This window comes from Taurulus bubalis (genome assembly GCF_910589615.1).
Source record: "Taurulus bubalis genome assembly, chromosome: 2".
NCBI classification, from domain to species: Eukaryota; Metazoa; Chordata; class Actinopteri; order Perciformes; family Cottidae; genus Taurulus; species Taurulus bubalis.
Window position 1 is genome coordinate 25,973,057 of NC_136590.1, and position 27,045 is coordinate 26,000,101.

Consider the following 27,045-nt stretch of genomic DNA (forward strand, 5'->3'; position numbering starts at 1 on the left):
TGGGTCAAATCAGAGTCAAAAGACTTGTTTATGGTTTATTTTAATCCCACTTAGGGAGCAGATCAGTTTGTTACATGGGACGATGTAACACAGATAATAGCAGAATTGTCCGATTGAAATGAGTGTCCTTTTTGTTTCAATAGCATGGCTCGTGCTAAAAAAACCTCTAACTCGTAAAGACCAGAAATCGACAACTCCATTTATTGATCTTTCAATAATGTCACATGTTAGTCATGAGATAAGCAGGACCATGGCAGCCCTTCAGACATACTGTGGTCATAAGTCCAATTTGTATCTCAGGTTTTTGACTCGTCATACAATGCCTTTTGTTTTCATTCTTTTTTACCGCGAGCAATGGCAATTTGTTGTATTTCAGTTGAAAATGTCAGCAGTGTTTACAGCCTTTTCTACACAAAGCATGTAATTCTGACGGAGAATACAATATCACATCCCTTTTTAATGTAATGTTTGATGTACGTGTTCAAAAGTTCAACATCATAGATGTAGAATGTAGACTACAGTAAATCTTCACAGAAGACTTACAAAAACATATGAGTCAATACTTTTTGAATCTATTCCTCTTGAACCAGAAATTTGTTATTAAAACAAATGGGGAAAAAAATGAAATATTTTATGAACAATTTTATGAATCTGTCAAGTCCCATGGATTTTGGTTGAATAAAATCCTGAAGGGAAGCAGCTGGTACAGGATAGCAGAGGTTTGTAAGTCACTGGGTCAACTCATATGTGCTCTCCATACTGCGTGCTCAGGCCCGCTCGACTCAAACTCCAGTTCCAAAATAAGCTCTACTCACCCATGCGATGCGTTCATGCTGTTTTCCCTTCGGAGCTCAGGGGGAAACTGCCGCACAGCCGACTGGACAGATAAATACAGAACACAGCTTATAGCGAAGACTGGACAAGGCCAGAGGTGTTTAAACCTTCACGGGCTGAGAGCCCACGGGGAGAAATACAGGAGTCACCTTGGTGCTTAGGATCAGACTCATGTTAACACCCCGGCTTTGGAGAGAACCAGCAGGAGAAAGGACTAATGTGGTTGATCAATGGTCTGTGTGGGACCCAGGGTTATTAGCATTAACTAAAACTGAACCTAAACAAATAATATATCCTTTAAGAAAAACAAATATGATACAATATTGCCTGTTTCAAATTTGAAATCAAATTAAAAAACACTTGGTTTGAGTTTTCTCAAAAATATTGTTCCTGAAAAACGGGACACTAATGTAGCATGACACATTATATCCATTCTGCACAGTCCTCCAACCGTGTATTTTGTAATGCATAAATAGCTACATACTTCATACATACTACTTACATTACTACCTCTGGCCCCAACAAAATCAAAAAAACTACCGTAAACTAAAACTAAACTGAAAATTGCAGACACTATCTGAAAACTAATTAAAACAAAAAGGAAATGAAATTTAAAAAGTCAAATTCTCCCCCCATTTCACACAAAGTGTCTTTTCTAAGTAGACTTCCGTCTTCACTGGAACTAAAACACTTAGTTAGGTTTCGGAAAAGAGCCTTAACTTGACTGACTAAACAAGTCACATTACACTATTGACCTGAAACAAAATACGCTTACCTTTAGTTTCATCTGACTCCCAGCCAAAGGCCATATTTTTGTCACCCATCCTCCCTTCAGGCCTGGGTGCTTCAACAGGTGCTAAACTCATTAAATAATATTTTCTCATGACTCGCTCGCTTCAGAGCAACATTAATGTTTTCATAACCCAGGAAAACAATATTTCCTGCCCAAGGCTTTAAGTTGCCCACACATAATCAAAATAAATGTAAATCATTCTGTAGTTCTATAGACGTACATATGCAAATAGGGCAGAATTATCGTAATGACCATAATGTTTTATTGTTGTATTAACCGGTGTAAATGACTGACTGATTGTATAGGAATGTAATTCGAAGGCACGGTTGGACTAACCCCGACAGGGATTTTTCACATCCGTCTGACAAGCTGAGGCATTGACTGTAATTACAAACCTTTAGGAAAGAAACTAATTGGCCTGAGTTGGAAATGAATCCGGGAGTTGTCAAAGTTGAAGGTAAACGTGGTCACGGATCAAAAGCTGAAATGCGTTTGTGCGTGTGAGCTCATGTGAATCGTCTCTGTTTGGAAAGCACATAACTTCTCACTTCTTATTGTTCGGTGTGTATTGTGCTTGCACTTCATTTATTTGTTTATTTCATTCACAGTGCACAACACGCTGCGTTGTCTTTATCACAACAAGGACTTGTATTTTCTAAAAAAGACCCTCACGACATAATGACATTACCTACTGAGGTTTTTTTAGGGGGGGTTGCACATCTTTTTGTTGTTCCTCCGTACGAGACGTGTTATCAGCAGCCGGTGTGCTTTGATGCACTCACTGAGTAATTACCACTCCACATTATGGTCCTCGGCCTCTTTCATATTCTGTGCAGCCAAATCAAGGGATGGCTGGATGATTACAAAGAAGCTTTGTGAAAGAGAGAAAACAAATGCGTAGCACTGTGTTGCAGAGACTTTGTCTTCGTCTGGTCGTCTGAGATGAGTCAGACAGCTCTTTGGTGGAAAATGATGATCAATGATGAATCCATGTTCAGGTTTGGCCACATTTACAACGCCCAAAACATATTTAGCTACAGGATGTGACACATCAGGAGATAAAAATCACTCCAGAAAACTATACGAGAGCAAAAACATCAAAGAGTCGTGATTTTAACTCAACAACGATGCTTCCGATGTTTTGTGAAGTTTAACAGTCTTTTTTTTTGTAAAGCTTTCAGAGTTGTCCATCAGTTGTTAGATTATGCACAATAAGCAAGACAGCTAGACATGTAACCCCCAGGGGCTGCCAAAAATATAAACAAAGCAGTTTATGTAGTTGTAGTTGACGGGAAAATATATTATGTTAAAGATGAATTCCATTCACCAAATAAATATAAATTACATTTTCTTCCTCAATATTTACTTGAAATTAACAAATAGATCTCTATTTGAAAAGGTACAGTCCACACTCAACCATATAATGAGTCATCAAATACAAACTGCAGTTTGAAAGACATATGGCTGCGGTTGAAAAGTCTCACTTGCTTTATGTCCTTGACTGAAACATGACAAAGTCGGACTCTCTAAATGCTGAAGGACAATGGACCATCCTTCACAACAGGGAAGGATATTGTGTCGTCCCACAATTCCTTGCAGCAGCAACATTTTAAGCTATACTCCACGTCTCTGCTAAGCTAAGTCGATGTCTAATTCTACACTATGGATGCATTGAAAACATCCTTCTTCGGAGGTATCATTCTATTTAAGGCAGGAATCCTTGCTTGAGCTGTATGGCAGTGAGTGTGTCACTACTCATGTGTTTTCAATAAAGTTACTAAAAAAAGACTGCATGAGCCTGATTCTCTTCACACTGCAGTTGTCTTTTCCTAATTGCCCTTCACATCTTTCTAAATATTTGTAATGTTGTGGGTGTTTATCAGGCAGGGAGGGTTTAATTGTCAAGTTGCATTGTGGGAGATTTAGGATTTTAGGAGATTTTGGAGTTTAACTTCACGCCTTTGGATTTTAGTAGTGCCACAACCAAATAAATATCATACGAACCAAAAACAAACCGTTTAATATTTAAACCTGTGTTTCTGCTGAACTCCCCCCCACACCCCCTTCCAAAGTCAAGGACGTGCATGCCAAAATCACATCAGCAGTTCAGCTAACATGCAGTGACATGTGGGACTGAGGCAACATCTGCATCTCCCACTGGTCCTTCAGAGACCGGGCTGAGGATGATCTGCTGAAAGCGGGATCAGAGTTTCCGATGGCAGATGGATGAGACGATGCCAAACTCGTAACTCTTTAACAGCCTCTTTGTATAATGCAACACTCCAAACTGCAAAAAGAGAGTACAAACATTGAATGTTAAACTTTGGCGCTCAAACAGAATGGTAGAAAGAGAGAGAGAGGGTAATGCATGTTACAGTTGAAGTGGGGTGATTTTATCAACTGCTTCTAAACCCCTTGTTGAACTTTGTTGGATTTATCTCATCGCAAAGCCTCTTTTTAAAATGTCATCTTCAGATGACATGAGCCTGCTCTATAGATCAGTTCATTAATGCTGCAGAACATGTGAACTGTTAATTTAATCAAAGGTCACAAACTCAAAGTGTGTATTTAACATTGAATTACGGGGGCAGATTAATTTAACATTGGCGGTGTGGCAGCCAAAGAGGAAACAGTGCACTGGCGGCAAGTTCACCATCTTAGCCAAAGGGTGCAAACCCCACAGGCAAAATAGATATTGTTGTAAAAGCAATACATTTTGAGAATTTGGTCTGTTTTGCTTCCAAACCATGTCTCCTTTCAGACTGGTGGAAAGACAATATAAAAAATACACACTCAGGTGAGTCTGTAGATTCCTTCTAAATTCATGAAAAGTTAGCATTAGATAATGCCTCATTTGCATATTTAAACATAAGATTTCAGAAACCTTGTAATACAAAACACAAGTGTCTGCTCCAGCAGCAACATAACAAAAAAAACATGTGAATTCTAAGGATACTGACAGGAAAAAACATCGGGATACATTTGTTTTTAAAGTATCACCGAACTAACAAAAGTCTCTCTCGCTCTGTTCCTCTACAGTTGAGTTCCGGCTTTGTTTTAACAGCAACTTCTATCTCAGCTTTCTTTCCCTTCAGGCTCTAAATGTATTCTCTGTCATTACGGAAACAGCTCTGACCTTCAACCGCTGTGAGTAAAGCTCACACAGCTTGCACCAGACTCTTATCAACAGGTTCATGGCCGACAAAGGGCTCGCGGATCAGCCGCCCTCTGCACCCTCACTCTCAGAGTTCTGACCCGCTCTTCCTCGGCAGTTTTTGAGAGAGTCTCTGCTTATGTTTTTTTATGTTTTCCTCTGAGCCGCTCAGAAGGAGCTGGTATTATTCCGTCCCTGCCTTGGCCCTGTAGACCCTCAGTAGCCTGGAGCTAACCTTGCATCAGCCTTTTGGCTCCAGGGTTGCCACGGATGTTATGAGGGCCTCTGTTGAAATAGTAGCCCTTGGGAGAGTGCCTTTTCTCAGAGTTGACTGTGGACTTTTAATGCTCTTTTTATGTGCTGGACTATTTTTCAGGGAAGACAGACGGGGAAGATGGGACAAAAACAGAGGGTGATAACATGCCACAAAGATCGCAGACCAATTTTGAACCCACAAAGTTAAATCGAGCCCCCTGAGATAAGTGCTATTTTCGCCCTCTATTGAGCGTCCCAGGAGCAATCCTTCCTCGCTTGTGAGCTGCTCCCAACTAGTAGCCTGAGCCACCACACATTTTTGGAAACAGTTTGGAAAACTTTCAAACACTTTCTAAAAAATACTTTTGAAGGATTTTTGCAATGTCACAAAGATTACCCGAGAATCCTGGGATCACGTACGATGCGAAAATCCATCTTGTTGAGTAACGTGTTTGTGTCCAGTCGGCCAAAACAAAGACCAATCGGCGTCCTGTGAGGAGCTACGTGCTGCTAATGAATTCAGGTGTGTGCGAGACGACCCAGAGGTGACTGTTCAACAATGGCGGCTCCTATGAAGTTAGCGTAGTTACTGCATTAGCATCAGTTATATCTGAAATGTAGGGTATTTCTTCATTGGAAGAAGATCCAAGAACGATACTGAAGGCTTTTGGTCTTCTCCGAACTAGCTTTGACTGGAGTTGATTGACAGATGGTTCATCTGATCACCTGCCAGGTATTTGTTTTATAAAACAGTTTCCAGTGAAGGCGTCTTTAATAGTTCTGTGTAACAAACCATCTGGCGGGTCAAGTTGTGAAAATGCCAGCCTAGTTCTAGACCTCTGGGTTGCTGCCCAGTTCCCTGATTTGACTAGTGATTCACATTATCTTTTGTTCTCACTGACAGCTGCCTCCAGAGACGGTGTCCGAATGAAGTGAAAGGAAATCTCATTTCAGTCTGTTTATCAGGGCGTAGGAATGCAGTGTCTTTGATTTCTCCGGTCATTAACACTGATACCAAATCAGTCAATGCGTTTACATCAAAACCTCTTTATAAAAAAGAAGAAGGCGTAACCCCAATACGTAGAAACGGAATACTACGAAAGGTTTCTTATGACTTGGGGATCCATAACAAGTGAAACTACAAGTTTCAAACTTCAGGGATGTATATATATTTTTTTACAATAAAATAATTTATTTTGTCAAGACTGATCAAAGGGACGACATTGTCTGTCTGTCTATATATATTTGAATGTGCAACACAAAATGAAACATATTGGTTTGTGGTAAACGTCAACAGTTCTGCACTTGAGAAAATATCTATCCTCACATGAAAGTACCGGGGTGATCTTCATCTTTATGTTCTATCAAACCTCTCCCAGGCTCGGTCATATATCCCCCCCGAAGGCTTCAGTCTCAGACTTTTATTTCCAGCCCTCCTTGCCTCAGAGTGGACACTGTTAAGCCGTAATAAGACCATAAAAGACACCTTAGAGTTACTGCGTAGGGGGACGTCACGGCGGAGGATTTATTCAAGGCGAGACAGAGGCAGCCTACATTTCATGGTTTTATCTGGTGTGAATGGGAAGTGTGCTGTGTGCGAGCAGCCATTGGATTCCTGTCAGCTGACCACGTTAAGGAGATGATGAAGAATCCATTAAACCTCAGTCACTGCAGCAACTACTGATCTGTGTGTGTGTGTGTGTGTGTGTGTGTGTGTGTGTGTGTGTGTGTGTGTGTGTGTGTGTGTGTGTGTGTGTGTGTTACAACCGTTCATCTCTACTGCATCGGCTTTCAAGCAGACTATTAAAATGAGTGGCGAACTGAGGGGACACTCAGTTTTGGCGATGTATGTTTGCGTGTTGAATGCACATCCCTTGATTGCCGTAGTTGTGCGACGACTCCATCGATGCTGGAGCATGGGAGTTTCAGTGGGAGGGCGCGCACAAAAAGCGCCCCTCCGTGCACGTTTAGTCGCAGGTTTCTGAGCTTGCGCGTTGGTGTCCCTCACACCTGGCTGGCTTAAGGGTTCGAGGACACCTTCCGCGGCCTCGTTTGATAGCCGACGTAAATCCTGGCGCCAGCGGTCATGGAGCCAGATTAGATTGTAAGCGTGACGGGAGGGAAGGCGCGCTCTCCTCCCCCTCTAGCACCAAACCCAACTAAAGTGAGGCGCGTTCGAGAGCCCCGGCGAAGTTTGTTTGCGGAGATCGCGGCTGCCATTGTTTTCCCAAAGCACTTATATGTCAGGAAGAGGGAGTCGCCTTCCTATAGGCTCAGGCTGTCTCTCCCCCCCTTCACATAAAGGGCCATCTGTGTATGAGAGAAGGGGAGTGCAGTTAGCGCTAATGCAGTCATAACATCTAGTATGGAAGCATAACCGACAGCCATGATGCCATTCTTTCAACACTGATGGCTGAGTTTACTCTGAGGTGACTTTCACTGTCATCTATGGCCTGTACATGTGGTAAAGAGGAAAAGGGGCAGGTGGGAAGATAACATGTACACTATGGTGTGTTTCTTCCTGGGTCACCTATACTGTACATTGTTCAGACTGTAGTTTTGTGATGTTGTTGAATAGCAAAGTATTGCCTTATACCATAAGTTATTTCTGTCATTCCATCTTGAACAATGCAAGCAGAAGATGAACGAACACATTAGTACAGAAACATGAATGCAATTATGGCAAAAAATCCCACTTAGACTGAACTGAACTGATTAGGATTTGGTGGTCAAAAAGTCAATATATTTTGGGCTGTAACTTGAGAATTGATGCGATAATAATGAAGACTTTACACAAATGTCTAATGATGAAGTGATGACATTTTGAAAAGACGTGGATATATACTCAAACTTGACTGGTTTACGGAGGTGTACAACCACGAGTCGAGAATGCTAGTTTATGTGGAACAGATGGTTGTGAGCATCTTTTAGACTTAGAATATGTTAGTTTCTACTCTGGAAGATCAAATCATAGCAAGTGACTACAAATTGGATCTCAAGCCTGAGGTTGAGAAGCTCTGATTGAGGTCCTCTCAATCCCTTCCTTCACCTCCACTTGTCTCTCTTTGACTTGAACAGCTGCGGAGAAGCTGATTAATGCGCACACAGGAAGGCAAACATGAACAAGACAAACACGAGTCGCCCCACCTACACATCGTGTTCTAATTGTCAGGATTTGTTTTCTGTTGTGTGACTACTCTGCCTCTTGTCATTTGCCCAAGCGCTACCCTCATTTGTGTCTGCCATATGGCTCTCTCATTATCATTTTAACAGGTGCTGATTGAATGGGAGGGATGCACAGAGAGGATTTTAAAATAAGCAATTGATGGAAAATTCAGACTGGACACAGGACAAGTGCTCAGAGACGTCCATGGTTTGGTTGTATCCATTTCTGTAGTTTTTATTTGCACTGCGTTCAATGAGCTGGATCAAGATACAGTATACTGTTCTGTACTCATTGATGAATTCATATATTCATAATTAGCATTAAAAAGGAAGATAAGAGTCCAATAATTGCACTGATTAACCCGATGATGGCCACAAGTCTCATGTGTTGGTCTCACACTAAGGTTGTGCAATATGTGTATGGCCAGAGATAAGGCCTCTTTTAAAATAATTGCACACACAGACAAGCGAATGATTACACACACACTCAATACTCAAACTAAATGAACCCACAAGAAAGAATAAGACGTTTTTAAAAGGTCTCAAAGCAGTCAACGTATTGCGTCTCACTTTTTTTTTAACTCACTCTCCTAATTTAGAATGCATCGGGCTGAAGTGTAGTTCTTGTCGTTTAAGAAGGGAGGATGTTCGTCGTCCGTCGTCCTCGCCCACCCCTACTTGGTAAATGTGTCCTGTGGCTCGTTTTTGCTCCGTTCTGCCCAGATCATCCTCCAGCTCCCTTTGACCTGCCGTAATGAGATGGAGGAGAGCGAAATATATCTCACGATTATGTGAAAATCTCACTGTCCCGTTGTGAGACTAGAGCTCGTGGCCCCGTCCAGCCCCTGACCCTCATCAGCACCACAGCCAACACACACCTTCATCCTCCTCCTCTTTATTATCCTCCCTGGGTTTAATCACCTGAGTCATTATGAAGAAATAACTACGAAGACAGAGAGAAAGAAAAAGAAAAGGAGGGATCACAGTGAGATAAAAACAAATGGAGAGAGAGAGAAAGGTGGGGGAGAAACATTCTAGAGAGCTTTCTGAGAAGGTGGAAGGAAGGAGATAGTGAAAGAGATGAGGAAAGGAATTAAACATTAATGATGGGGGAGGTCTAAGGACGGAGGGTTTTGTATATTGCACAGGTTGTATAGCACCATGGGGCAAATTGTTATCTGTGATATTGGGCCATATATAAATACTCAAATGAACATGAGTAGAAAGTGAACAGAGACGTAAGTGAGGGGAGAACATGGTTAGAACTGCTGTATGATCAACATGGCCTAAAACTGCTTACTTTCAGTGGCTCTTGTGTCTTCCTGCAGATACAGATTTATGTAATTTTGTTGGTGAATGGGTGGAGATACACCACAGCCAGACGGATGGCACCAATTTCCCTGCATTGGGCCACCTGGAGCAAATTTCCGACTTGCGGGAGGTTCTTTAATACAGAGGACGAGGTGACATGTTACTCTCTTATCTGGCTGGCAGCTAATAGTAGTCATGGAATTAAATGAAAGGCTGCAAACAACGGGTGGGAAATGTTTTACGTAGCTAAATTGCGACAATTGCTCTTATTCTCCCGCTGTTCCACAAACTGTCTGCTGAGAAAAAAGATATCATTAATGGAAGGAAAATAAGAATCTGAGGATAATAAGCATAAGTAACTCACTGGAGCTGAAAGTTGCTTGACTTTTTGTACATTGTTAATGCTTGTAATTTCTCACTGGTGTACGATACAGGTTTAGTTTCTCAACCAAATACATGTGTATATCTGGCTACTGTATATTGGGTATTGTATAGTGCTAATGTATTCTATACGCTTATGAACGGTACTTGAATCTGGAAAGTACTTTTGTTAAGGTTGCATTTGTGATCGTTGGCAGTCAATGCCCTTGCATAGATTGACAAGCTGTTGTACATCTGTCCCAATCTGTGCATGAACACGTACGTACATCATCATTTTATGAATAAGTGAGTCTAAACTTTGCTTTCTTTTTCATAGAAAAAATATATAGTTATCAAATATTTAAAGGGATTCAGATAAGATTAACTATCAACATTTGCTGAAATCCCAAATATGTTTGATCAACAGTTTTATAAAACAGAGAAAAGTCACATATGCTCACATTTAAAAAGCTGAAACTAAGGAATTGTTTGACATTTATATGTTTTAACAAAAGTCCAACAAATCATCCGAGCAGAAGTTATTTTATAAATATAACACAAACCAAATGCTTTTTGTGTATATAGTGACAAAACAATGTCAGATCCGGAAGGCTTACCGCTGTGATGTAGTGCTGTTCTCTGTCGCAGCCCCACTTCATCGTGTTGAACATACTTATTACTGTTAGAGACTTGCTCAACATAATTCCTCATTTAACCGAGATTCCTGTTAATTACAGCGTGGCACGCATCCTGACATTGGCGCTTTTCTTGCGGTCTTTCATCTTCATCGCGGTTTAACTTCGGATGGTGTTTGAATTGCTCTGACACGTCGTAAATGTGCACACACAATCTTAATTTAAATAGTGTGTTTCGTTCCAGGCGTGTCTGTGGGTGTTTGACAGCTCTGGTGAAGAGCCGTTTAAGGTGACTAGTAGTTGTGGTCTTAATGGCCCAGTATGGTCTCCCAGGAGAAGGCTTTTGGAACAGATGCTCGGTTGGGTTATAGACCTAATAGAAATATACATCAGAGCTTCCACAGTGGCCTAAACTGCTGCCGTCATCTCCTTCAGCAGCTAGGCAGTCACACCACCTGACCGACAGTCTGAAGAGGAAACTGCACGTCTTTGCAGAGATGAGCGGAAACAAGCATTAACATGCAAGAATATGAATATATTAGGTTACTGTGTGTGTGTTTCATACGTAAATAACCTAAATCATTGAAATAGATGTTTAATTTGAAATGTAATTTGTTTTCAACAATGTTTTTGTTTTACTTGTGTAAATGCTTACGTCTCATGTAAGCAGAGGAAGGCGGTTTATTATTGCTGAATTAACTGCGGTGCTTCAGCACATGTTGGTAAATTAATACTTTTGAATATAATCATGTTGATGTTTAGAATGAAGAAAATCCAGCCGTATCCAGACCTGTTTAATTAAGTCACACACTGTGGCTTTGTCAAGTTCCAACTTCACAATTGAAACCACTATTTACGAATTAATACAAGGACATTACATTCTATTTGATGATACAGTGTGCATGGTTGGCTTTTTCTTTCCATATTATTTTATATTGTGTTGTGCCAAGGTTTTCTTCTGCTTCGGGCTGCATAATCTTTTGTTTTCAAATGGGATTTCAGTTTTCACTCTCTCACTTGTGGCAGACACCCATAAATTAACTACGGTGGCTTTCGGGGGACAGTAGCTACATAAATCAAAGGGAGAATCCAAACCTGGTGATGTGATCATCAGCAGCCTTCCCCTCCCTCGTTTTTAATTTCAAAGGCATTTTATGAACTCCCACATCAATTTATGCTCCCTGACCTTGTGAGCCATACATTACTTCATCTAACAGTCTAATCTGCACAGCAGTATAGCTCACGGCAGTAATTCACTCTCTATAGCTGCATACCTCTGGGGTTTCTCATGTTGGCAGTAGCTCCCTCTGCATACAGTATTTGTGCATATGCAACACGTTCTCACAACCAACTTGTCAAACTTGTCCATGACTAAAGACTCCCGTGACTCAGATGCAGGGGGGAGCGACCAAGCTGCGATATTTTAGTTGGGAGTGAGAACCGGTTGTGGTACTAATGCCACTGCAAAAACTGCGCAGCACTGGTTCCCCCCTGGCTGCAGTTCTTTATAATACCCTATTTTCTAACATAATACCCATAATTCCCCGACACCATTGGCTCTGATCCGGGTAAACAAAATAATTTCTCAGTATAGCAGATGGCCTGAAATTCCAGTGTGAATGCTATCTTATTGGGTTTATAAAGACTGTTAATCTTTCTTCTCCAATTTTACTCTGTTTTATTTAGTCTCCTCACCCAGGGCGTTTTTCTTTATCAGGCACATTTCTCTCTCCGCCCCTGTTTCCTCTCCTCCTCCTCTTCCTCCTCCTCGCCCCAGTTGTCTCTGTTTTCTCAATCTAGCTCTCCGAGGCTGCTGTTCCTCATCAGTGCCACTCGCTCGCGTACATGAAATACCATTAAGTGAATCTTCATGAGGCCTCCAAACACCGCCGATTTATCCTGCTGCATGCTTCATAAGTTCCTGATTGATCTCAGCTGCGGACGACAAAAACACTGAGGGAGGGACAAGCGAGAACGCAAAGAGAGGGAAGGAATGAGATGGAGAAAAAGAACAGAGAAACAAGGACAGGAGGGGAGGCGGGGGAGGAAAGGAGGACCAAAGGAAAGACGTACAGAAGAAGAAAGGGAACATGGAGGGAGAGAGAGAGATGCAGAAGCAAGAACTGGAGTGAAGGAACGAGGTGTTGAAACCAATGGGGGGAGCTAGGGAAAGAAGGAAGAAAAGCTGAGTGATAGGGAAGGAATTAAGGAAGGCAAGTAGGAAAGGCAATGCAGGAAAGAAGGCTCTTTGGGGATGAAGGATAAAGGAAAGAGTGTAAAGAAATGAGATTAGGTTATAAATAAAAAGTGGGCGAGAAGGAAGGAGATTGGGATGGGAAAGAGAATAGAAAGAAGAAATATAGAGACAGAAAGTAAGATTACCACCTAGGTCAAATTTTGGAAATGCACTGATGAAATAATTTGAAAGGAGGATGCGTAATATTTTGGCTGGAGGAAGTCGAAATAAAACCCCCAGGATGGATTTTATCGATTCCCCCATTCAGTCTGTTTGTACATGTTTACGAGGCAAATATATATATATATATATATATATATATATATATATAGAGAGAGAGAGAGAGAGAGAGAGAGAGAGAGAGACGATCCGATGAGAGGACGGAGGAGCAGAGTGGTAAAGAGCAAGTGTGAATGCAGGTGGGCCGTATTGATCCGAGTCTGCCGGCTCCTCATCGACTGAGCAGCAGATGAGGACTGATTACGCCGCAGTTAAGAGGCACATGAAAGGACATGGCAGTAATGGTCCGACAGGTTCCCTCCACCCCCCTCTGCAACCATTAACGGCTTTGAGAATAAAGCGGTCTGTCCGATGCGTGACCCGAGAGGTGTGGAAAGCCACACATAAAAGAAGATCACAATGTCAGACGTGGTTTTTTGTGTGTCTCACGTCTTGATGAAACCCAGAATGAATTGAATACGCTAACGTTTAGATTTAACCGCATATCTTAATTGTGCCAGATGAGATCTGATAGTTTTTCCCCTGTGGAGAATACTCCAGACCAGAGGGTGCTGATGCAGTATATGAAGTTCTTGTTGGAGGGTCTTAAACCCCCTTTCAGCTGGTCAAACTGTGGCATTCGTTTGTGAGAGACAGGTCAGCATCTGTATGCATAGATGGTGGTCAAACCCAGACTTTAACCCAGGAGACCACTGTCCGTGTCTTGTTTGAAACCCAAGTCACAGTTACTTTAAAAAACATACTTTTGTTGGCCAAGTTACATTTAAAAAATACTTAGTTTAAACCAAACAACTATCTTTTTCTAAGCCTGACCAAGTAAACCTAAAATGAGTAAACCTACTTTGGAAGTTTATTTTGAAAAGACGCTGTATGCATGTAATGAGTTGATACGTGAACACAGAAGTTTATTTTGAAAATACACTATGCATGTAATTAGTTGGAAACTGACACGCTGTCCCTGACACGTCCTAAACTGACGTTTTGAGGGGCGTCATATTTTGAAACGTATACTGAGCAAGCCTCTGTATTTGAGGAGTTGGGAGTGAAAACGTGTTGACTGGGATGCTGCATTGACTATTTTTCACTTTCTAAATAGACAATCTGATGAATTCTCGTTATGCAGCCATTGGTCAGGTGTATAGAGATGTGAACTTAGGCAGGATTTGAAAAATAAAGGTATCTAAATGGTTACTGTGGATGGATTGATTATTCAAATATGCGTGAGTTGATTTTCATACTGTAGCTAAATGAATGGAAGGTAAGATATAAATCATGAACTCAGTTTGCTTTGGAGAAATGCTCAGCAGCGATGTGAAGTATATACCAGTCATAGTTAATGAGCCGTAACATTAAAGTGTAATACTTAAATTAAAATATGAGGTGAAAAATGACACCCCTAAGACCTGCACACACCTCTCAGTGCACTATTTCAATGTCAAACTACTGCCTCTCTTAATCTTGTGAATGGAGCGCAGGTTTACGAAGATAGTGTGCCAATTGGTTGCAGTTTGATGAAATTGTTGGTGAAAAACCCATCAATTTAAAAGTTAAACTCTAAACAAAGTCTTTTTTGTATTTGTTTATTTATCAGTCCCTGCTCATGTGGTGTGCCTGCTTGGGTCTATTTTTGAAGTTGAAGTCATTATGAAATAGTTTACTCATAGTTTACTACATGAGCCTGACATCCATGCAGCCATAAATAGATGTTGACGCATGCTGCTGCTAAACTTGGTTTAGACATCAGTGCAGGAATATTTAACATAAACAAATTACACACTATACAGTATGGTGTATCATATGACTGATTGACTGCCTTTCAACCTAGTTAGTCTCATGAGAATAAAAAAGAGAAATAACTCATTATAGATGTTGATTGAATATCCGATAATTATTCTAATAATAACAAAAAGATACTGTATACAACTTTTGACTGTGCTTTTTTATACCATTGACAGTTTTCCTGAATTAGATTAAACAAATCGAAATAAATAGCATTGCCTACAGTATTGCAATACATCACAATACATCATGCATAATACGTAACATATTTCCAGTATACACAGCCTTGCAAACCATGAGAGACAGCTTCAGAAAAAAAGTGATGGTGACATCCACTTTTGGCCTAAAAATATTTTAGATATTCTATTTTGAATTTTTTTTAAAACGCAGCCTGATTCTCCTCCTGTAAAGTGTAATTTGCAGTAAAGCAGGACGAATGTGTTTGCTGCAAGCATTCAGAAACTATTTTATGTATATGTTATTTTCAAGATGCACAAAATGCAAATAAATTACCTCAAATGAGCTTAAAATACACACACACTGGCTGCCTTGCTAATTAGCTTGGCCTAAAACTCTTCAAGTCGATGTCCCCGGCAGGCCTATTTGCAGAGGAATATCAAACGTCCTGCTCACCATCATTCTTTCCCATTAGAGGCTCAGGACTTCATTACTGCCGCCCCGCCGGCTGCAGGCTTCAAACACGTACAGACTGTCTGTCAGGCATGCAGACAGACAGGCAGGCGGACATCAAGGTTCAGGCTCTTAACTTATCTTTTTCAATCTTTGTTGGAAATTGAAGGACGTTACCCACTGTGTGCTCAGTAATGCCCATCTGCGTGTCTGCCTGTCTCACTTTAGCTTTATCTGTCGCTACTGCTGTGTCTGCACCGCATGCCGTCATGCCTTTCTACAATGCTGCTCATCATTTAGCCTTTATGTTTGTTTGCCCTATGAGAGGATGTTGTTGTATGTCCCTTTGTGCTATAAAATGGACACTAGTGCCACTTACACCTGAGAGTAATGCAACACATGACATCACTTCCATTTTTACACTGCAGCGTGATCTAATGTGACTTTAGTAGGATTATAATGTATGGTTTGTCCTTTTTTTTTGTATTTGCATTTAAAAAAATATAAACCCAAAAAAAACTAAAGTGTTCTTTGTTGTTTCAAGAAGACGACGGTGTCATTTTGTAGCACAGGATACTTTTCTTGTGAGAGCTGCTGATATTGCACCACAGACAAGACGTGTAGTCCAAAACCACGTTAGCAGGTCTTTGAAGGAAACAAACCAAATGCTAAAATCCGCACGCTGACATGCTGACAGGAGCAATGTTAAAGCCCTGATTCCTCGCAGATATAACGTTGATCATGTCCGCCGTCTTCCTTTAGAGCGTTAGCATGCTAATTAGAAATTGCAGCTGAGGATGATGGGAAGGGCATTAATTTTTTCAGGTATTGGACAATTTGAAATTTGAAACCCTATGATGCTTCTCAATGAAATGTCAGAGGATCACCAAAGTTACCTCAATGTCCCCTGTAGGTAGCATGAATGTCTGCACAAAATTAAATTAGGACCCATCCACCAAGTAATGACATTATTCAGTATGAACCAAAGTGGTGAACCGACAGACATTGCCATTTCAGGAATCACGAGTGCATTCCCATGAATGGCATTGACCTATCATAGAGTTGTACCGGGGTGTACAATACAAATTGGCTGGACTCTGCATGTTTTTCTCAGTACATGACATTCATACATTGGAAAAAACTTCAGGGAACTTTTTTGATTTGAAGCTGATTTGAAAAAGCGTTGGCTTTGTGACACATATGTGAAAAAAATCTAAATCTGGACACATTACGCCGCAGTGTAAAATAAAATCGCTGAGCTTTCACGCCTTTTCTTATGTCTTTCTTGTGTTCGTGACGATGGGGGGTTGACGGAGTGGAGGTCTGGAGGTGGCAGTCGATTTAATCACCTTTGTCCCGGACTGATTTCCACTGCCCTGTCTCATATCTGTCAACTATGGCGGCGATGGCGATGGCTATGGCGATTGTGTGTGTGTGTGTGTGTGAGAGAGAGAGAGAGAGAGACAGAGAGAGAGAGAGAGAGAGAGAGATCCATATTGGTTGCACCCATTATGCACTGCATGTGCTACTTTGTGTCAATAATCAATTGCATGGGAAACATTCCATAGAGGCAGGCATACCTGATCAGTAATTTATTGAGAAAGTAAAAATTACAAACACAAACTGAGCTTTAAAGTATGGCTATACAACTAAAACAAAGTAACTCTCGAGGACGACTTAATTGTCAAGTCAAGTCAACTTTATTTATCAAAAATACCATATGTGTCACACCGCGGTGAGGGCTGTCTTGTCTTGGGTTTTTGTATCGTAACTTCCTGTTTTATTTTGAAGCCTGACTCTCCTCTCGTTTCAGGTCACTTGCCCTTCCTCATGTGTCACTGGTCTGATTGTCTCCCCTGATCCCTGAGTGGTTCCACCTGTTCCCCAGTACCCTCATGTGCTTATAGTCTGCGTCTTCCCTCTGTCCTGTGCCAAAGTGTTTTTCCCTGTCCATGCACCAAAGCCCGCGTCCACAGTCGTAGATTTTTTTTTTTCCCGAAAGTTTTTGTGCGTAAGTTGTTGTTTTTTTTTTTCCCCTCCTTCGGGAGCACTTTATGTTTGACGGATTAGTGAGAGAGTTATTTTGGATCAACGGAAACAATAAAGTGCGCTGGTACGAATATCCCCTGCATCTGGGTCCTCCTTTTAGACCAGGCCTGACATTACACTTTGGCCAGTATGGACCCAGCAGGGACAGAACAACTCACGGCAGCCCTGCGATCCCAAGAAGACCGGCTCTCCCGTCAGGAGGAGTTCCAGACCGCCATGGCGTCCCAGATGGGCCTTCTCTCCTCACAACTTCAGAGCCTGCACGATCATCTGCTGCAGACGGCTCCAGCCCGGGAGCCTCCAGTAGTAGTGGTTGAGACGCCCGTGAGACCTGCCATGACCGTGCCGGCCACCGGGGCAGGATGTAAGTTAGCCCCACCAGCGCAATTCTCCGGAGAACTAGGTTTATGTAAGACCTTCCTTATAGACTGTTCCATACACTATGAACTAAACCTCCATGCATTTCCCACTGACCGATCCAAGATTGCTTTTATGATTTCCCACCTTGCCGGAAGAGCCAAAGCATGGGCCTCGGCAGAGTGGGCCCGGGGTTCGCCAGCTTGCAGATCCCTCGCAGAGTTTGAAGAGGCGCTGCAGAAGACCTTCGACCCGGTAACGACCGACCGGGAAAAGGCTCAGGAGCTGAGCGGGTTGAAACAGGGCGGCGACTCCGTATGTGACTACGCCATCCGTTTCCGCTCGTTGTCAGCGGAGAGTGGCTGGAATACTGCGGCCTTGTACGACGTGTTCCTGAAGGGGCTGGCAGCTCCTATCCAAAACCTTCTGGTTCCCTTGGACCTACCCACAGATCTCGACTCACTCATCGCACTCGCAGTCCGGACGGACAACCGAACCCGCCAACTCAGGCGCCAACGCTTCACGAGACCCACAACGATGGAGAGACCTCTACGCATGCAAGCACCAGGATGGACGACCGCCCGTCAATCACCCCCAGAGCCGCGTCATTGTCCCCCTCCAGGGGGAGAGAGGGAGCCCATGCAGCTAGGGAGAGCCCGACTAACACCCGAGGAGCGACAGAGACGTCTACAGGAGGGTCGCTGCTTTTACTGCGGTGAACCCGGTCATCACCGCTTCACCTCGGCCCCCATCCTCACCCCCCATCCTCACCCTGCCAGACCCTCGACGACAGTTCGTGGTAGAGGTGGACGCCTCCAACAAAGAGGTCGGGCCATCCTCTCCCAGCGGTCAGAGCAGGATGGTAAGGTGCATCCTTGTGCGTTCCTGTCACGGCGGCTATCCAAGGCGGAGCGGAACTACAACGTTGGTAACCGGGAGTTGCTGGCGGTCAAACTCGCGCTGGAGGAGTGGAGGCACTGGCTCGAGGGGGCTGACCATCCGTTCATTGTCTGGACTGATCATAAGAATCTAGAATACATCAAGAAAGCCAAAAGACTCAATTCTCGCCAGGCCAGGTTGGCAGGTAGTTGTGTGTTGTCACTTATTGTTTTGCATACATTTCTTCGTGGGCGAGATTAAAAACTGCTAATTTGAAGAAATACCAAGAGGCAGGCTCTGAGCAAGAGAGACTTAAATGTGAGGCGCTGGCTGAGGAGAATCCTGCACAGATCTGGGGTCAGGCTGATGACCTGCAGTCGGATAATGTGGCCTTTTTTTTCATCCCCGGCTAATGGTGACCAGACAAGACCTGCACCCTACTGCAAGCTGTGCGCCATTCAACCCCGCCCCCCCCCCCCCCCCTCCCCCCCCCCAAAAAAAATCCTTCTCTCATATTTATGCTCGTATGTTAACATCTCATCCCCAACATGATTTAAACATGTTAATCCAAATCAAGAACTGCTCTGTAATCTTCCAAAAACCCACTGGCAATGCTTCCAAAAATGCGCGCGCACACACACACACACACACACACACTGTTCTTTCTGTATTATTCTGTATTGGATGACAGCTCGTCACTCGGTGCAGACCGGGATGAATGTTGCAGCTGACACTGTGGACGGTTGTTATGAATCCTCTGTCGCTGATGCCACACCGGCATTGTTAGAGCGCCTGTCGCCGTATCACTGTCGGGCTCACCTGTCATTCCAGTGGCACTGCCTTTGCGCTCTGTCAGCATATTTAGGCAGAAAAAAAGAAGCATAAATTGGGAAGTGATTTGACCCGGGGTTAAATTATTGATATTCACCTGCAGGTGTGAGAACATGTCGGTGGTTTGTCACGTCTTTCCTGTACGGGCTGTAATCCGCTCCCTGCATCCTATGCACGACAAGTCAAACTCGAGTTGAGCAAGAGAGACCCATTTGTCACCAGGCTCACGGCATAGTTAGCTTCTCTTCCTCCTCCTTTTCCTTCTTCTGGCCTGCTTGCTCACATGTTCTTTCTGCTACTTTCACTCCGTTTCTCCATCTCCCCTTTTCTCAGTTTTGCTCCCCTTTCCTTCTAAATTCACTGACTTTGATCTCTCTTACTTCTCTCTCTTTACTTTTTCTAATCCGCTGGCTGTGTATTCTATTTGACAGCCCGGACTTACTGTTGGGGTTGAGTTGCCACCCTCAATGAAAGCTGTTGATTTGCTTACACCATTCAAAGGAGAAAGGGCAAAGCGTCTCAGCAGGGGGTGCTGGCTATTTATTAGAAAGGGCTGCTGGCTACACCTCCAGTCTGACTGCAATCCCAAAAAGGGAAGATGATTATATACTCTGAGGCTGAGAAAATGAGAGTGAGAAAACGATGGAATGAGAAAGAAAGATTATACGGGGCAAAGAGAGGAAAATATTGAATGGATGAATATTAAACGGCAGGTCTTCAGGATGACTCACCTCCAGTCTGTCGTCTCTTCTGACTGTTACAGCAACATTTTTAAAATCAAAGTGTAGTTCCATATGGGGTTCATTTAGTCGTCATTTTAGTTTCTCCTAGGATGGTAATGTAAGTTTTCTAAACCATCAGTCTGTCCAACACTTGAGACTGAAATATCTGGATACCATTCATGGTCCCCAGAGGATGAATTATAATGATGTGTGTGTGATCCCCACGATGTTTTGTCTAGCACAGCCAACAAGTTAAAACTTGCATTATGAATGCTTAATGTGACTGTATGCTTACTCCGTTAGCGTGCTAATCTTGTTGTCCTAAACCGGCATATGGGCAAGCTAAATGTTAACATGCTAAACCCTCCATGAGCATGTCAACGTGGTGTTTAATTACAAACATGCTATCAAGCTAAAAATGAAATACTAAATATTATAAGCAAGCTGATATATAGTATATATGGTAAATATGAAACATTAAACATTAGGCAACATGTTGCTTTCTAAATAGTATATATTAGCATTCTAACAAGCTAAATGCTTAATACTAAACATGATACTAATACATGTTACATACCACATGTCAGCATTCTAAATTATGATGCTACATTCGGTTAAAAGGTACAATTTGATTGGCACAACAACAAGGCATATCCTGTTGCACCACTGTCAGGGAAAAACATCTAGGAATTTCTATCTGAACACGTTATTTTGATAAACCTGCTGAAGAATCTCTCACGACCCTATTTGTATGTCCACGATTACAGACAACAACCTTGTTCCCTTGCTGTTCAAAGTCATCCTGGGAAATGTAGGCAATCATCAATTACAGTATAGGTGGTTGAGGCAGAGTGGGAAAGTGGGTACATACAGTGACGATAAATTACAACACTTCATCACAAAATCACTGCAGAACACACAAAACATCACAAATCGTCTTTCTCCAGCAGCTTGAGGGGAGATTCCCTCAGACAAGAGGAGAAACTTGGTTTCCAGGCAGTCATACGTCCGGTCAGTGACCAGGATGTCCCGGTTTGACCACCGACAATCATCACAGACTCTTTTAGCTCCCGCCTGTGGGAATTTCTCCCCAGCTGTCGGATTCAACGGAAATGCTTCAGGTCGCGTTTGACTGTGATCATGCTGAACAGTCATCATTTACATCTGTGAATTAAACATGATTTCATGTCACCGCCGGTTAATTACATACAGCAGGATTTTTTTTGTTTTCATTAGTGCTTCCTGTTTTTCTAACATGTCCGTGCATTCATGAAATAAACATATACACTAAGTGCCTTACAGACAGTCGTGTGCATGCTAATCTAGCTTACATGTGTCAGGGAGGAATGTGCCATTAATATTCATGTATGATATAGCCAAGTTTTTGTGTCTGTGTGCCTATGTGTGTATGACTTTTGCAATGCTGTATAGTCACACCGTTAACAACACCATCAAGAAACAGACTTTAATTATGAAGCAAGAGCTTCAAAGATTTAAATAGGGATTTTTGTTTAATAAAATGTCCGGAATTAAACAAAAATGTGTGAATACAATTACATTTTATAATAATGTGTTGAGTACGATGAATCAAATGTATGTAATTTAAGAGGGATCTATGATGGCTTTGCAGAGATTCTTTGAGTTTTTTTTCAGTTGATGGTTACCGTGTTTAAGCTGATGGAATATGTAGTCTAGAAACCAGGCCACGCAAGCCTCCTCTATATCTTAGGCTCCAAATATAATGTGTAACTTTAAAATGACAGCCCATTTAGAGCAAAAAGGATGTAAAGTTTAATCTGCTGGAGAAAAGGCTGTTTTAGGGATCGCTTCAAAGATCTAAACTTACTTACTCAACAATACAAACGCTTTAGTCACATGAAGAGGGCTGTAATAGTGCGCAGTATTGGGTTCAAATCCCAAGTACAGTTTACAAAGGCTGCCAAACAGCTGAGTAATGAGCAGGTGATAGTGAACATGAATGAAGCAGCTGTTGGCTATGAGCGGATGCAAATGTGACGTCAGTGCTCTGCCTGAACTAACACTTTGCTTCATGGTTCAACAAGATAAGGCTGTTGGTCTTTTTGAAACGCAGAACCACTAAAGCAGGATACATTTGACATTTTCTAGGACAAACTATGACTACATCTGTGCACTAGTATCTCTTAGAACTTTCTCTTAGAATTTAGATTTAATTTAATTAGTATTGCTCATGCATTGGCCAGGACCACCACCAATCATTGAAATTATTCCTGGAGGGAGTTTCCTCTGTGCTTTTTGTATCTTAGTATTCCATCACGTATGAGATACTTCAGGCCACAACTGATGATATCCACCCCTGGTCTGACTACCACCTCATAAACACACACACACACACAAACACACACACACACACACACACACACACACACATTCATCTTTAATGGCATCATTTATTTTCTCCCCTGACCCCCTACTGGTCCATGAACATTGTCAGCGCTGTGACGTATTGCTGCTGTCTGCTCAGTATTGTATTCATGTGGCGCCTGTGATCAGAAAATCAGATAGATCAAGTTTTATTCACAGAGGTCGAGTTGTCACATGCTGCTGAATACAAATAAAGACAACAAGGGCACAAATATGAACATCTGCAGAGTCACAAAATCAATAATCCGTGACATTCAATGTCTGTTCAAATCTCCATCAATGTCTAACACACAACTGACCAAAAATCTGATAACAATCTAGTTTCCAATAATATTTAATATGAACCTCACATACACATACAACTAGTGAATACATTAACATGTTTGTTTGTATTACATAATTGTAAGCAAGATACCTTAAATATGCATCATAAACTTGTCAGCAAGGTCAAAGTGCATCAGCCACTCGTCAAATGCGAGTGAAAATCAACGTTGGTGGATATAATATCATGCAAACTGGTGGCGACGTGCGGCAGTCAATCATTGCATCACATTATTTGACGGAGAATTTTGCGCCAACTGCAAAGAGAGTATGTGGCACATTGCTGGAGTGGATCAGCCCATAATAAAAAAAAATGAATAGCACAGTAGAAATTTATTTAACCGGAAATGTGCTGAGATGTGATGCTGCACAGATGAGGGGATAGGCCGAGGGGCACTGACCAAGCTGCAGTACAAAAAACACTATATTAAGATGTAATTACTCAACGTTAACACATTATGCGTATTACTGAAAAACTTTGGCTATAAATAATTTTAAAAAACTGGATTTGATTTCATGAAAATCTGCAGTGTTTAATAGCAGAGTGAAGTTAGAGGTTAAGCTTTGTTTAACTAATTTCAGCAAATTGTATTACTTCTCTTATGGGTTCAGGATAAATTTCAGTTAAATTTAGTAACATGGTGCTGTGTTGTGGTTGCAGCTCTGTGTGGTATAATCTCCACGGAAGTCATTGCTGAGATTCATGGGTACTATTTTTGCGTAACAAACTACAGATAAAAACTGATTCGAAAAAAAACACATTCATCACTGAATAACTAAAATAACCCTTTATAATATATCTATCTATATATATCTTTTTGTGTTCCTGCGTAGAAAAATGTAAGTTATCATAAAAACTAAAATAATAATAATTTAAAAAAAAGATTGTCTGCTGACAGCATCACTGTGTTTGAACTTCATATATGAGGGATATTAATGGTGGTATGAATAAAATGACATTGGTATTTATCTTTTAAAGTCACGATTTAAGGCAGAGTGACAGCCAGAAGCAAAGTAAAGAGCTTTTTGTTCTTTTTATTCCGACTGAGAGCCGAAATTTCAAATGTGAGGCTTCTGTTTTATCTTCACTCGCTTTACTGCAGGAAAGAGGTAGTGACACGCACCAAGGCTTCCACTTCTCTTTACATCATCCTCTTTGCTCTAACTGACTGAACAGGTATTTAAATGTCACCGGAGCTTTCATGAGCTACTAGGAATATTGATTTTTTTCTTTCTTTTTGTGAGCCCTAAAATCAACAAAAAGGGAAATTAATCAGATTCTGAACTGTTCAGCATATATTTGCTAACTGCAAAAAAGGATTCACTTTGTTAAATATATGACGGGTGAAATAACTCGGTAATTACCAAATATTCAATGCCATAGCACGTAAGTTTTACTTGGTAATCCTTGATGTATATTTACAGAGAGTATACAGTACAATACACTTAGGTAAAAAAAAAAAAAAAAGAGAGACAACAGAAGTGACTCCACCTATAGTCGTCATTATAAGGAAATGAATCTATCCCACAGCCAAAACCCCACTTTGCATAAAGATATTTTATTTCCCTGATTCTTTTGACAGGTTGAGCTGTGTTATGAAGAGCTCCCTGAAGGGACGAGAGTATTGTAAATATCTCGCCCATTAAATGCCCGTTTAACTCGAAAATGCTCAAAGTTGTCAAAGTTGTCAAAGTTGTCCCGCCACACCTAAACCTGGCCTGCTGGCTCTGACATAAATGACTCAAATAAGAGACAGTTGTTAATTTAAATTGCGGCTGCACAATGTAACGACTAAAATAACTACTTCTGCACTTTGTGATGTCCATACAAATGTTCCCTAATGTTTGGGCAATAATGCCTTCCCTTATTTTGTGTGGCCATATGACTATAAATATGTAAATGAGGACAATACCTTTTTCTTTTTTAATTACTGAAATAATTCAACAGGCATAGAAATGTTTGTGAGACAAAATAACAGGAGCAAATCTTTACCATGTATTCTGGCTATAATAGTATGAGAAAAATGATTGCTATATTTTATTTATATTTAAGTGGCACATTTGAAGATACAAAAAAAAAAATGGACAGAAATTGATTGGATGACTCATTTAGAGCCATACATATAACCACTCATTATCTATTCTAAAAGGCATAAGTACATTAGCTTTCATGAAAAGGCAATAGTAAATAATTCATAGGTTTGAGGAACATGAGAGGAACTGAAGTAAGAGAAGAGGAAGTGAGAGAAGAGAAGGAGTGGGAGATGGACTCCATGTTATTGATAACTTTCTTGGAACGCTGCTTTGACACTTTTGGATCTGTCTGCCTGAACTCTGAGATATGTTCTTGTAGACTAAGCTTTCAACTAAATATTATCATGTTATTCTTTGAGTGGCAGGCTATTTTAACTCGATGAAACAGGTCTAGTTTTGTACTATTCAATTGTCAAATATGGATTTGTTTGTTTTTTGACAACAATGAAGGCTCGACAATCAAACTCCACTGTCACTGGAAAATCATTTAGTTTGATAGTCACGTGATGTCAAAGGTGTGACGTGTTGAGTGAGGCAGTGGGTCGTCACTTGGACACACACACTTTATCACTCGACACATACTACATTGACGAGGTTGGAACTTTTCCTTCTCCGTTTAGCTTCAATGTGTATCGCTGAGCGAGGAGCGCTCGGCTTCCCTGCAGTGCCTCAAACGCTTTTCAAACACATTTAGTCATGGCCATTGATCTGCACCTGATGCTTTGTTGATTTGATGTACCTGACTGCTCCAGTTTACTCAAACTGAGCTGCTGTATTTGCACTACAGACGGCGAGAGCCTCGGGCCTCAGGCCAGCCGAGCATCTGACCTTTTTAATGCCGCTATCTTGTACTTCATCTCGAACAAGCAACGGCATGTAAGTCATACTTCAGGGCATTCAGGAATTGAGGATCTCTACTTGTTTTATAACTTGGTTTCGGATGTTAAACACTGGCCTGTCACAGTAAAGGGAGCATGTTTCTGAGATCATGTTGTCAGTGTCAGAGGCCTCAAGTAGCGGCAACGGGCCCCAGTGCACGCTATTGTGAGGGGCCCGAAACAATATCTGAGCTATGATGCATATGCACACATGATCACATAGAAACCTGACAATGGACAACATTAACATTAAATGTACCCAGCAATTATCGTTGCATATCTGTAAATTACAAACAAATTACAAAGAAAATAAGAAATTACTCATTTAATTATTATAACTTTTGTTATAGTCTAATCATGGTTTTAATTGTTTGTTTATAAAAGCAGCATACTATTTTGTTCTAGGTTGCTACTGACTTTTTCGCCACAAAAAAAGAAAATCGTGAAGTAGATCCTTTTCAAAGGAATATATAGCAAATGGCAACGACGAGTACTGTGCCGGATTACTGCCCAATGTGTTTTTCATATCACTTTTCTAGTTAAAAAATACATTAAAAAGTATTCTTCCATATCAAATGTGTGTGAGTCTGTGCTATCAGTGGGCCGAGGTGAGGAGGGGGGAGCTGACTGGAGAGCCGTATGGATTGGCGGAGTCTCAGAGATTATGTCCATTGAACGGACAGGAAGGGTCTGTGTTTTCTGTCTGACGTCGTGTTTCTGTGATTTCAGGGGCCGAAGGAGCCGTGTTCAGCAAATCATTGGAGACCCCACACGTCAGGGCGGAGCCTTTCAAAGAGCTGAGGTGAGTCAGAGTCTTTTTTTTAATCACAGCGCACATCATGTGCAACAAATACAAAAATATGTGAGGCCACAATCGGCATATACACAGAAATATGTACAAATAATGTATAAACAGGTCATTAACAAGTGACGTTATCCTGCAGCTACACTGCCAGCCAGCGGGAGGGTTCTGTACTGTGATTCCTCACAGAGACAGCAAAGCACCCTGCAGGCATGCACACACACTCTGGTACATTAGGTGACGCCGGCAGTATGCACCTAGTCAAGTTGGTTGCGATCCACCACTTATACTTGTAGAAGAAGAAGAAGCTGTAGCTGCAGAGCCTTTTCCTGTGGATCTGCTGAGGGGGGGGGGACAGCATCCTGTCATGCGCGTAT

General features: G+C 41.7%; 1 protein-coding gene across 1 annotated transcript in view; it reads left to right on the plus strand.

The window, feature by feature from the left end:
* sgcd (sarcoglycan, delta (dystrophin-associated glycoprotein)) overlaps positions 1 to 27,045 on the plus strand; it is a 121,055-nt gene that overhangs the window by 75,343 nt on the left and 18,667 nt on the right. Inside the window, exon 6 of the mRNA XM_079214550.1 lies at positions 26,596 to 26,668. Within this exon, the coding sequence (XP_079070676.1) occupies positions 26,596 to 26,668 (73 nt within the window). The remainder of the gene's footprint in view (positions 1 to 26,595; positions 26,669 to 27,045) is intronic.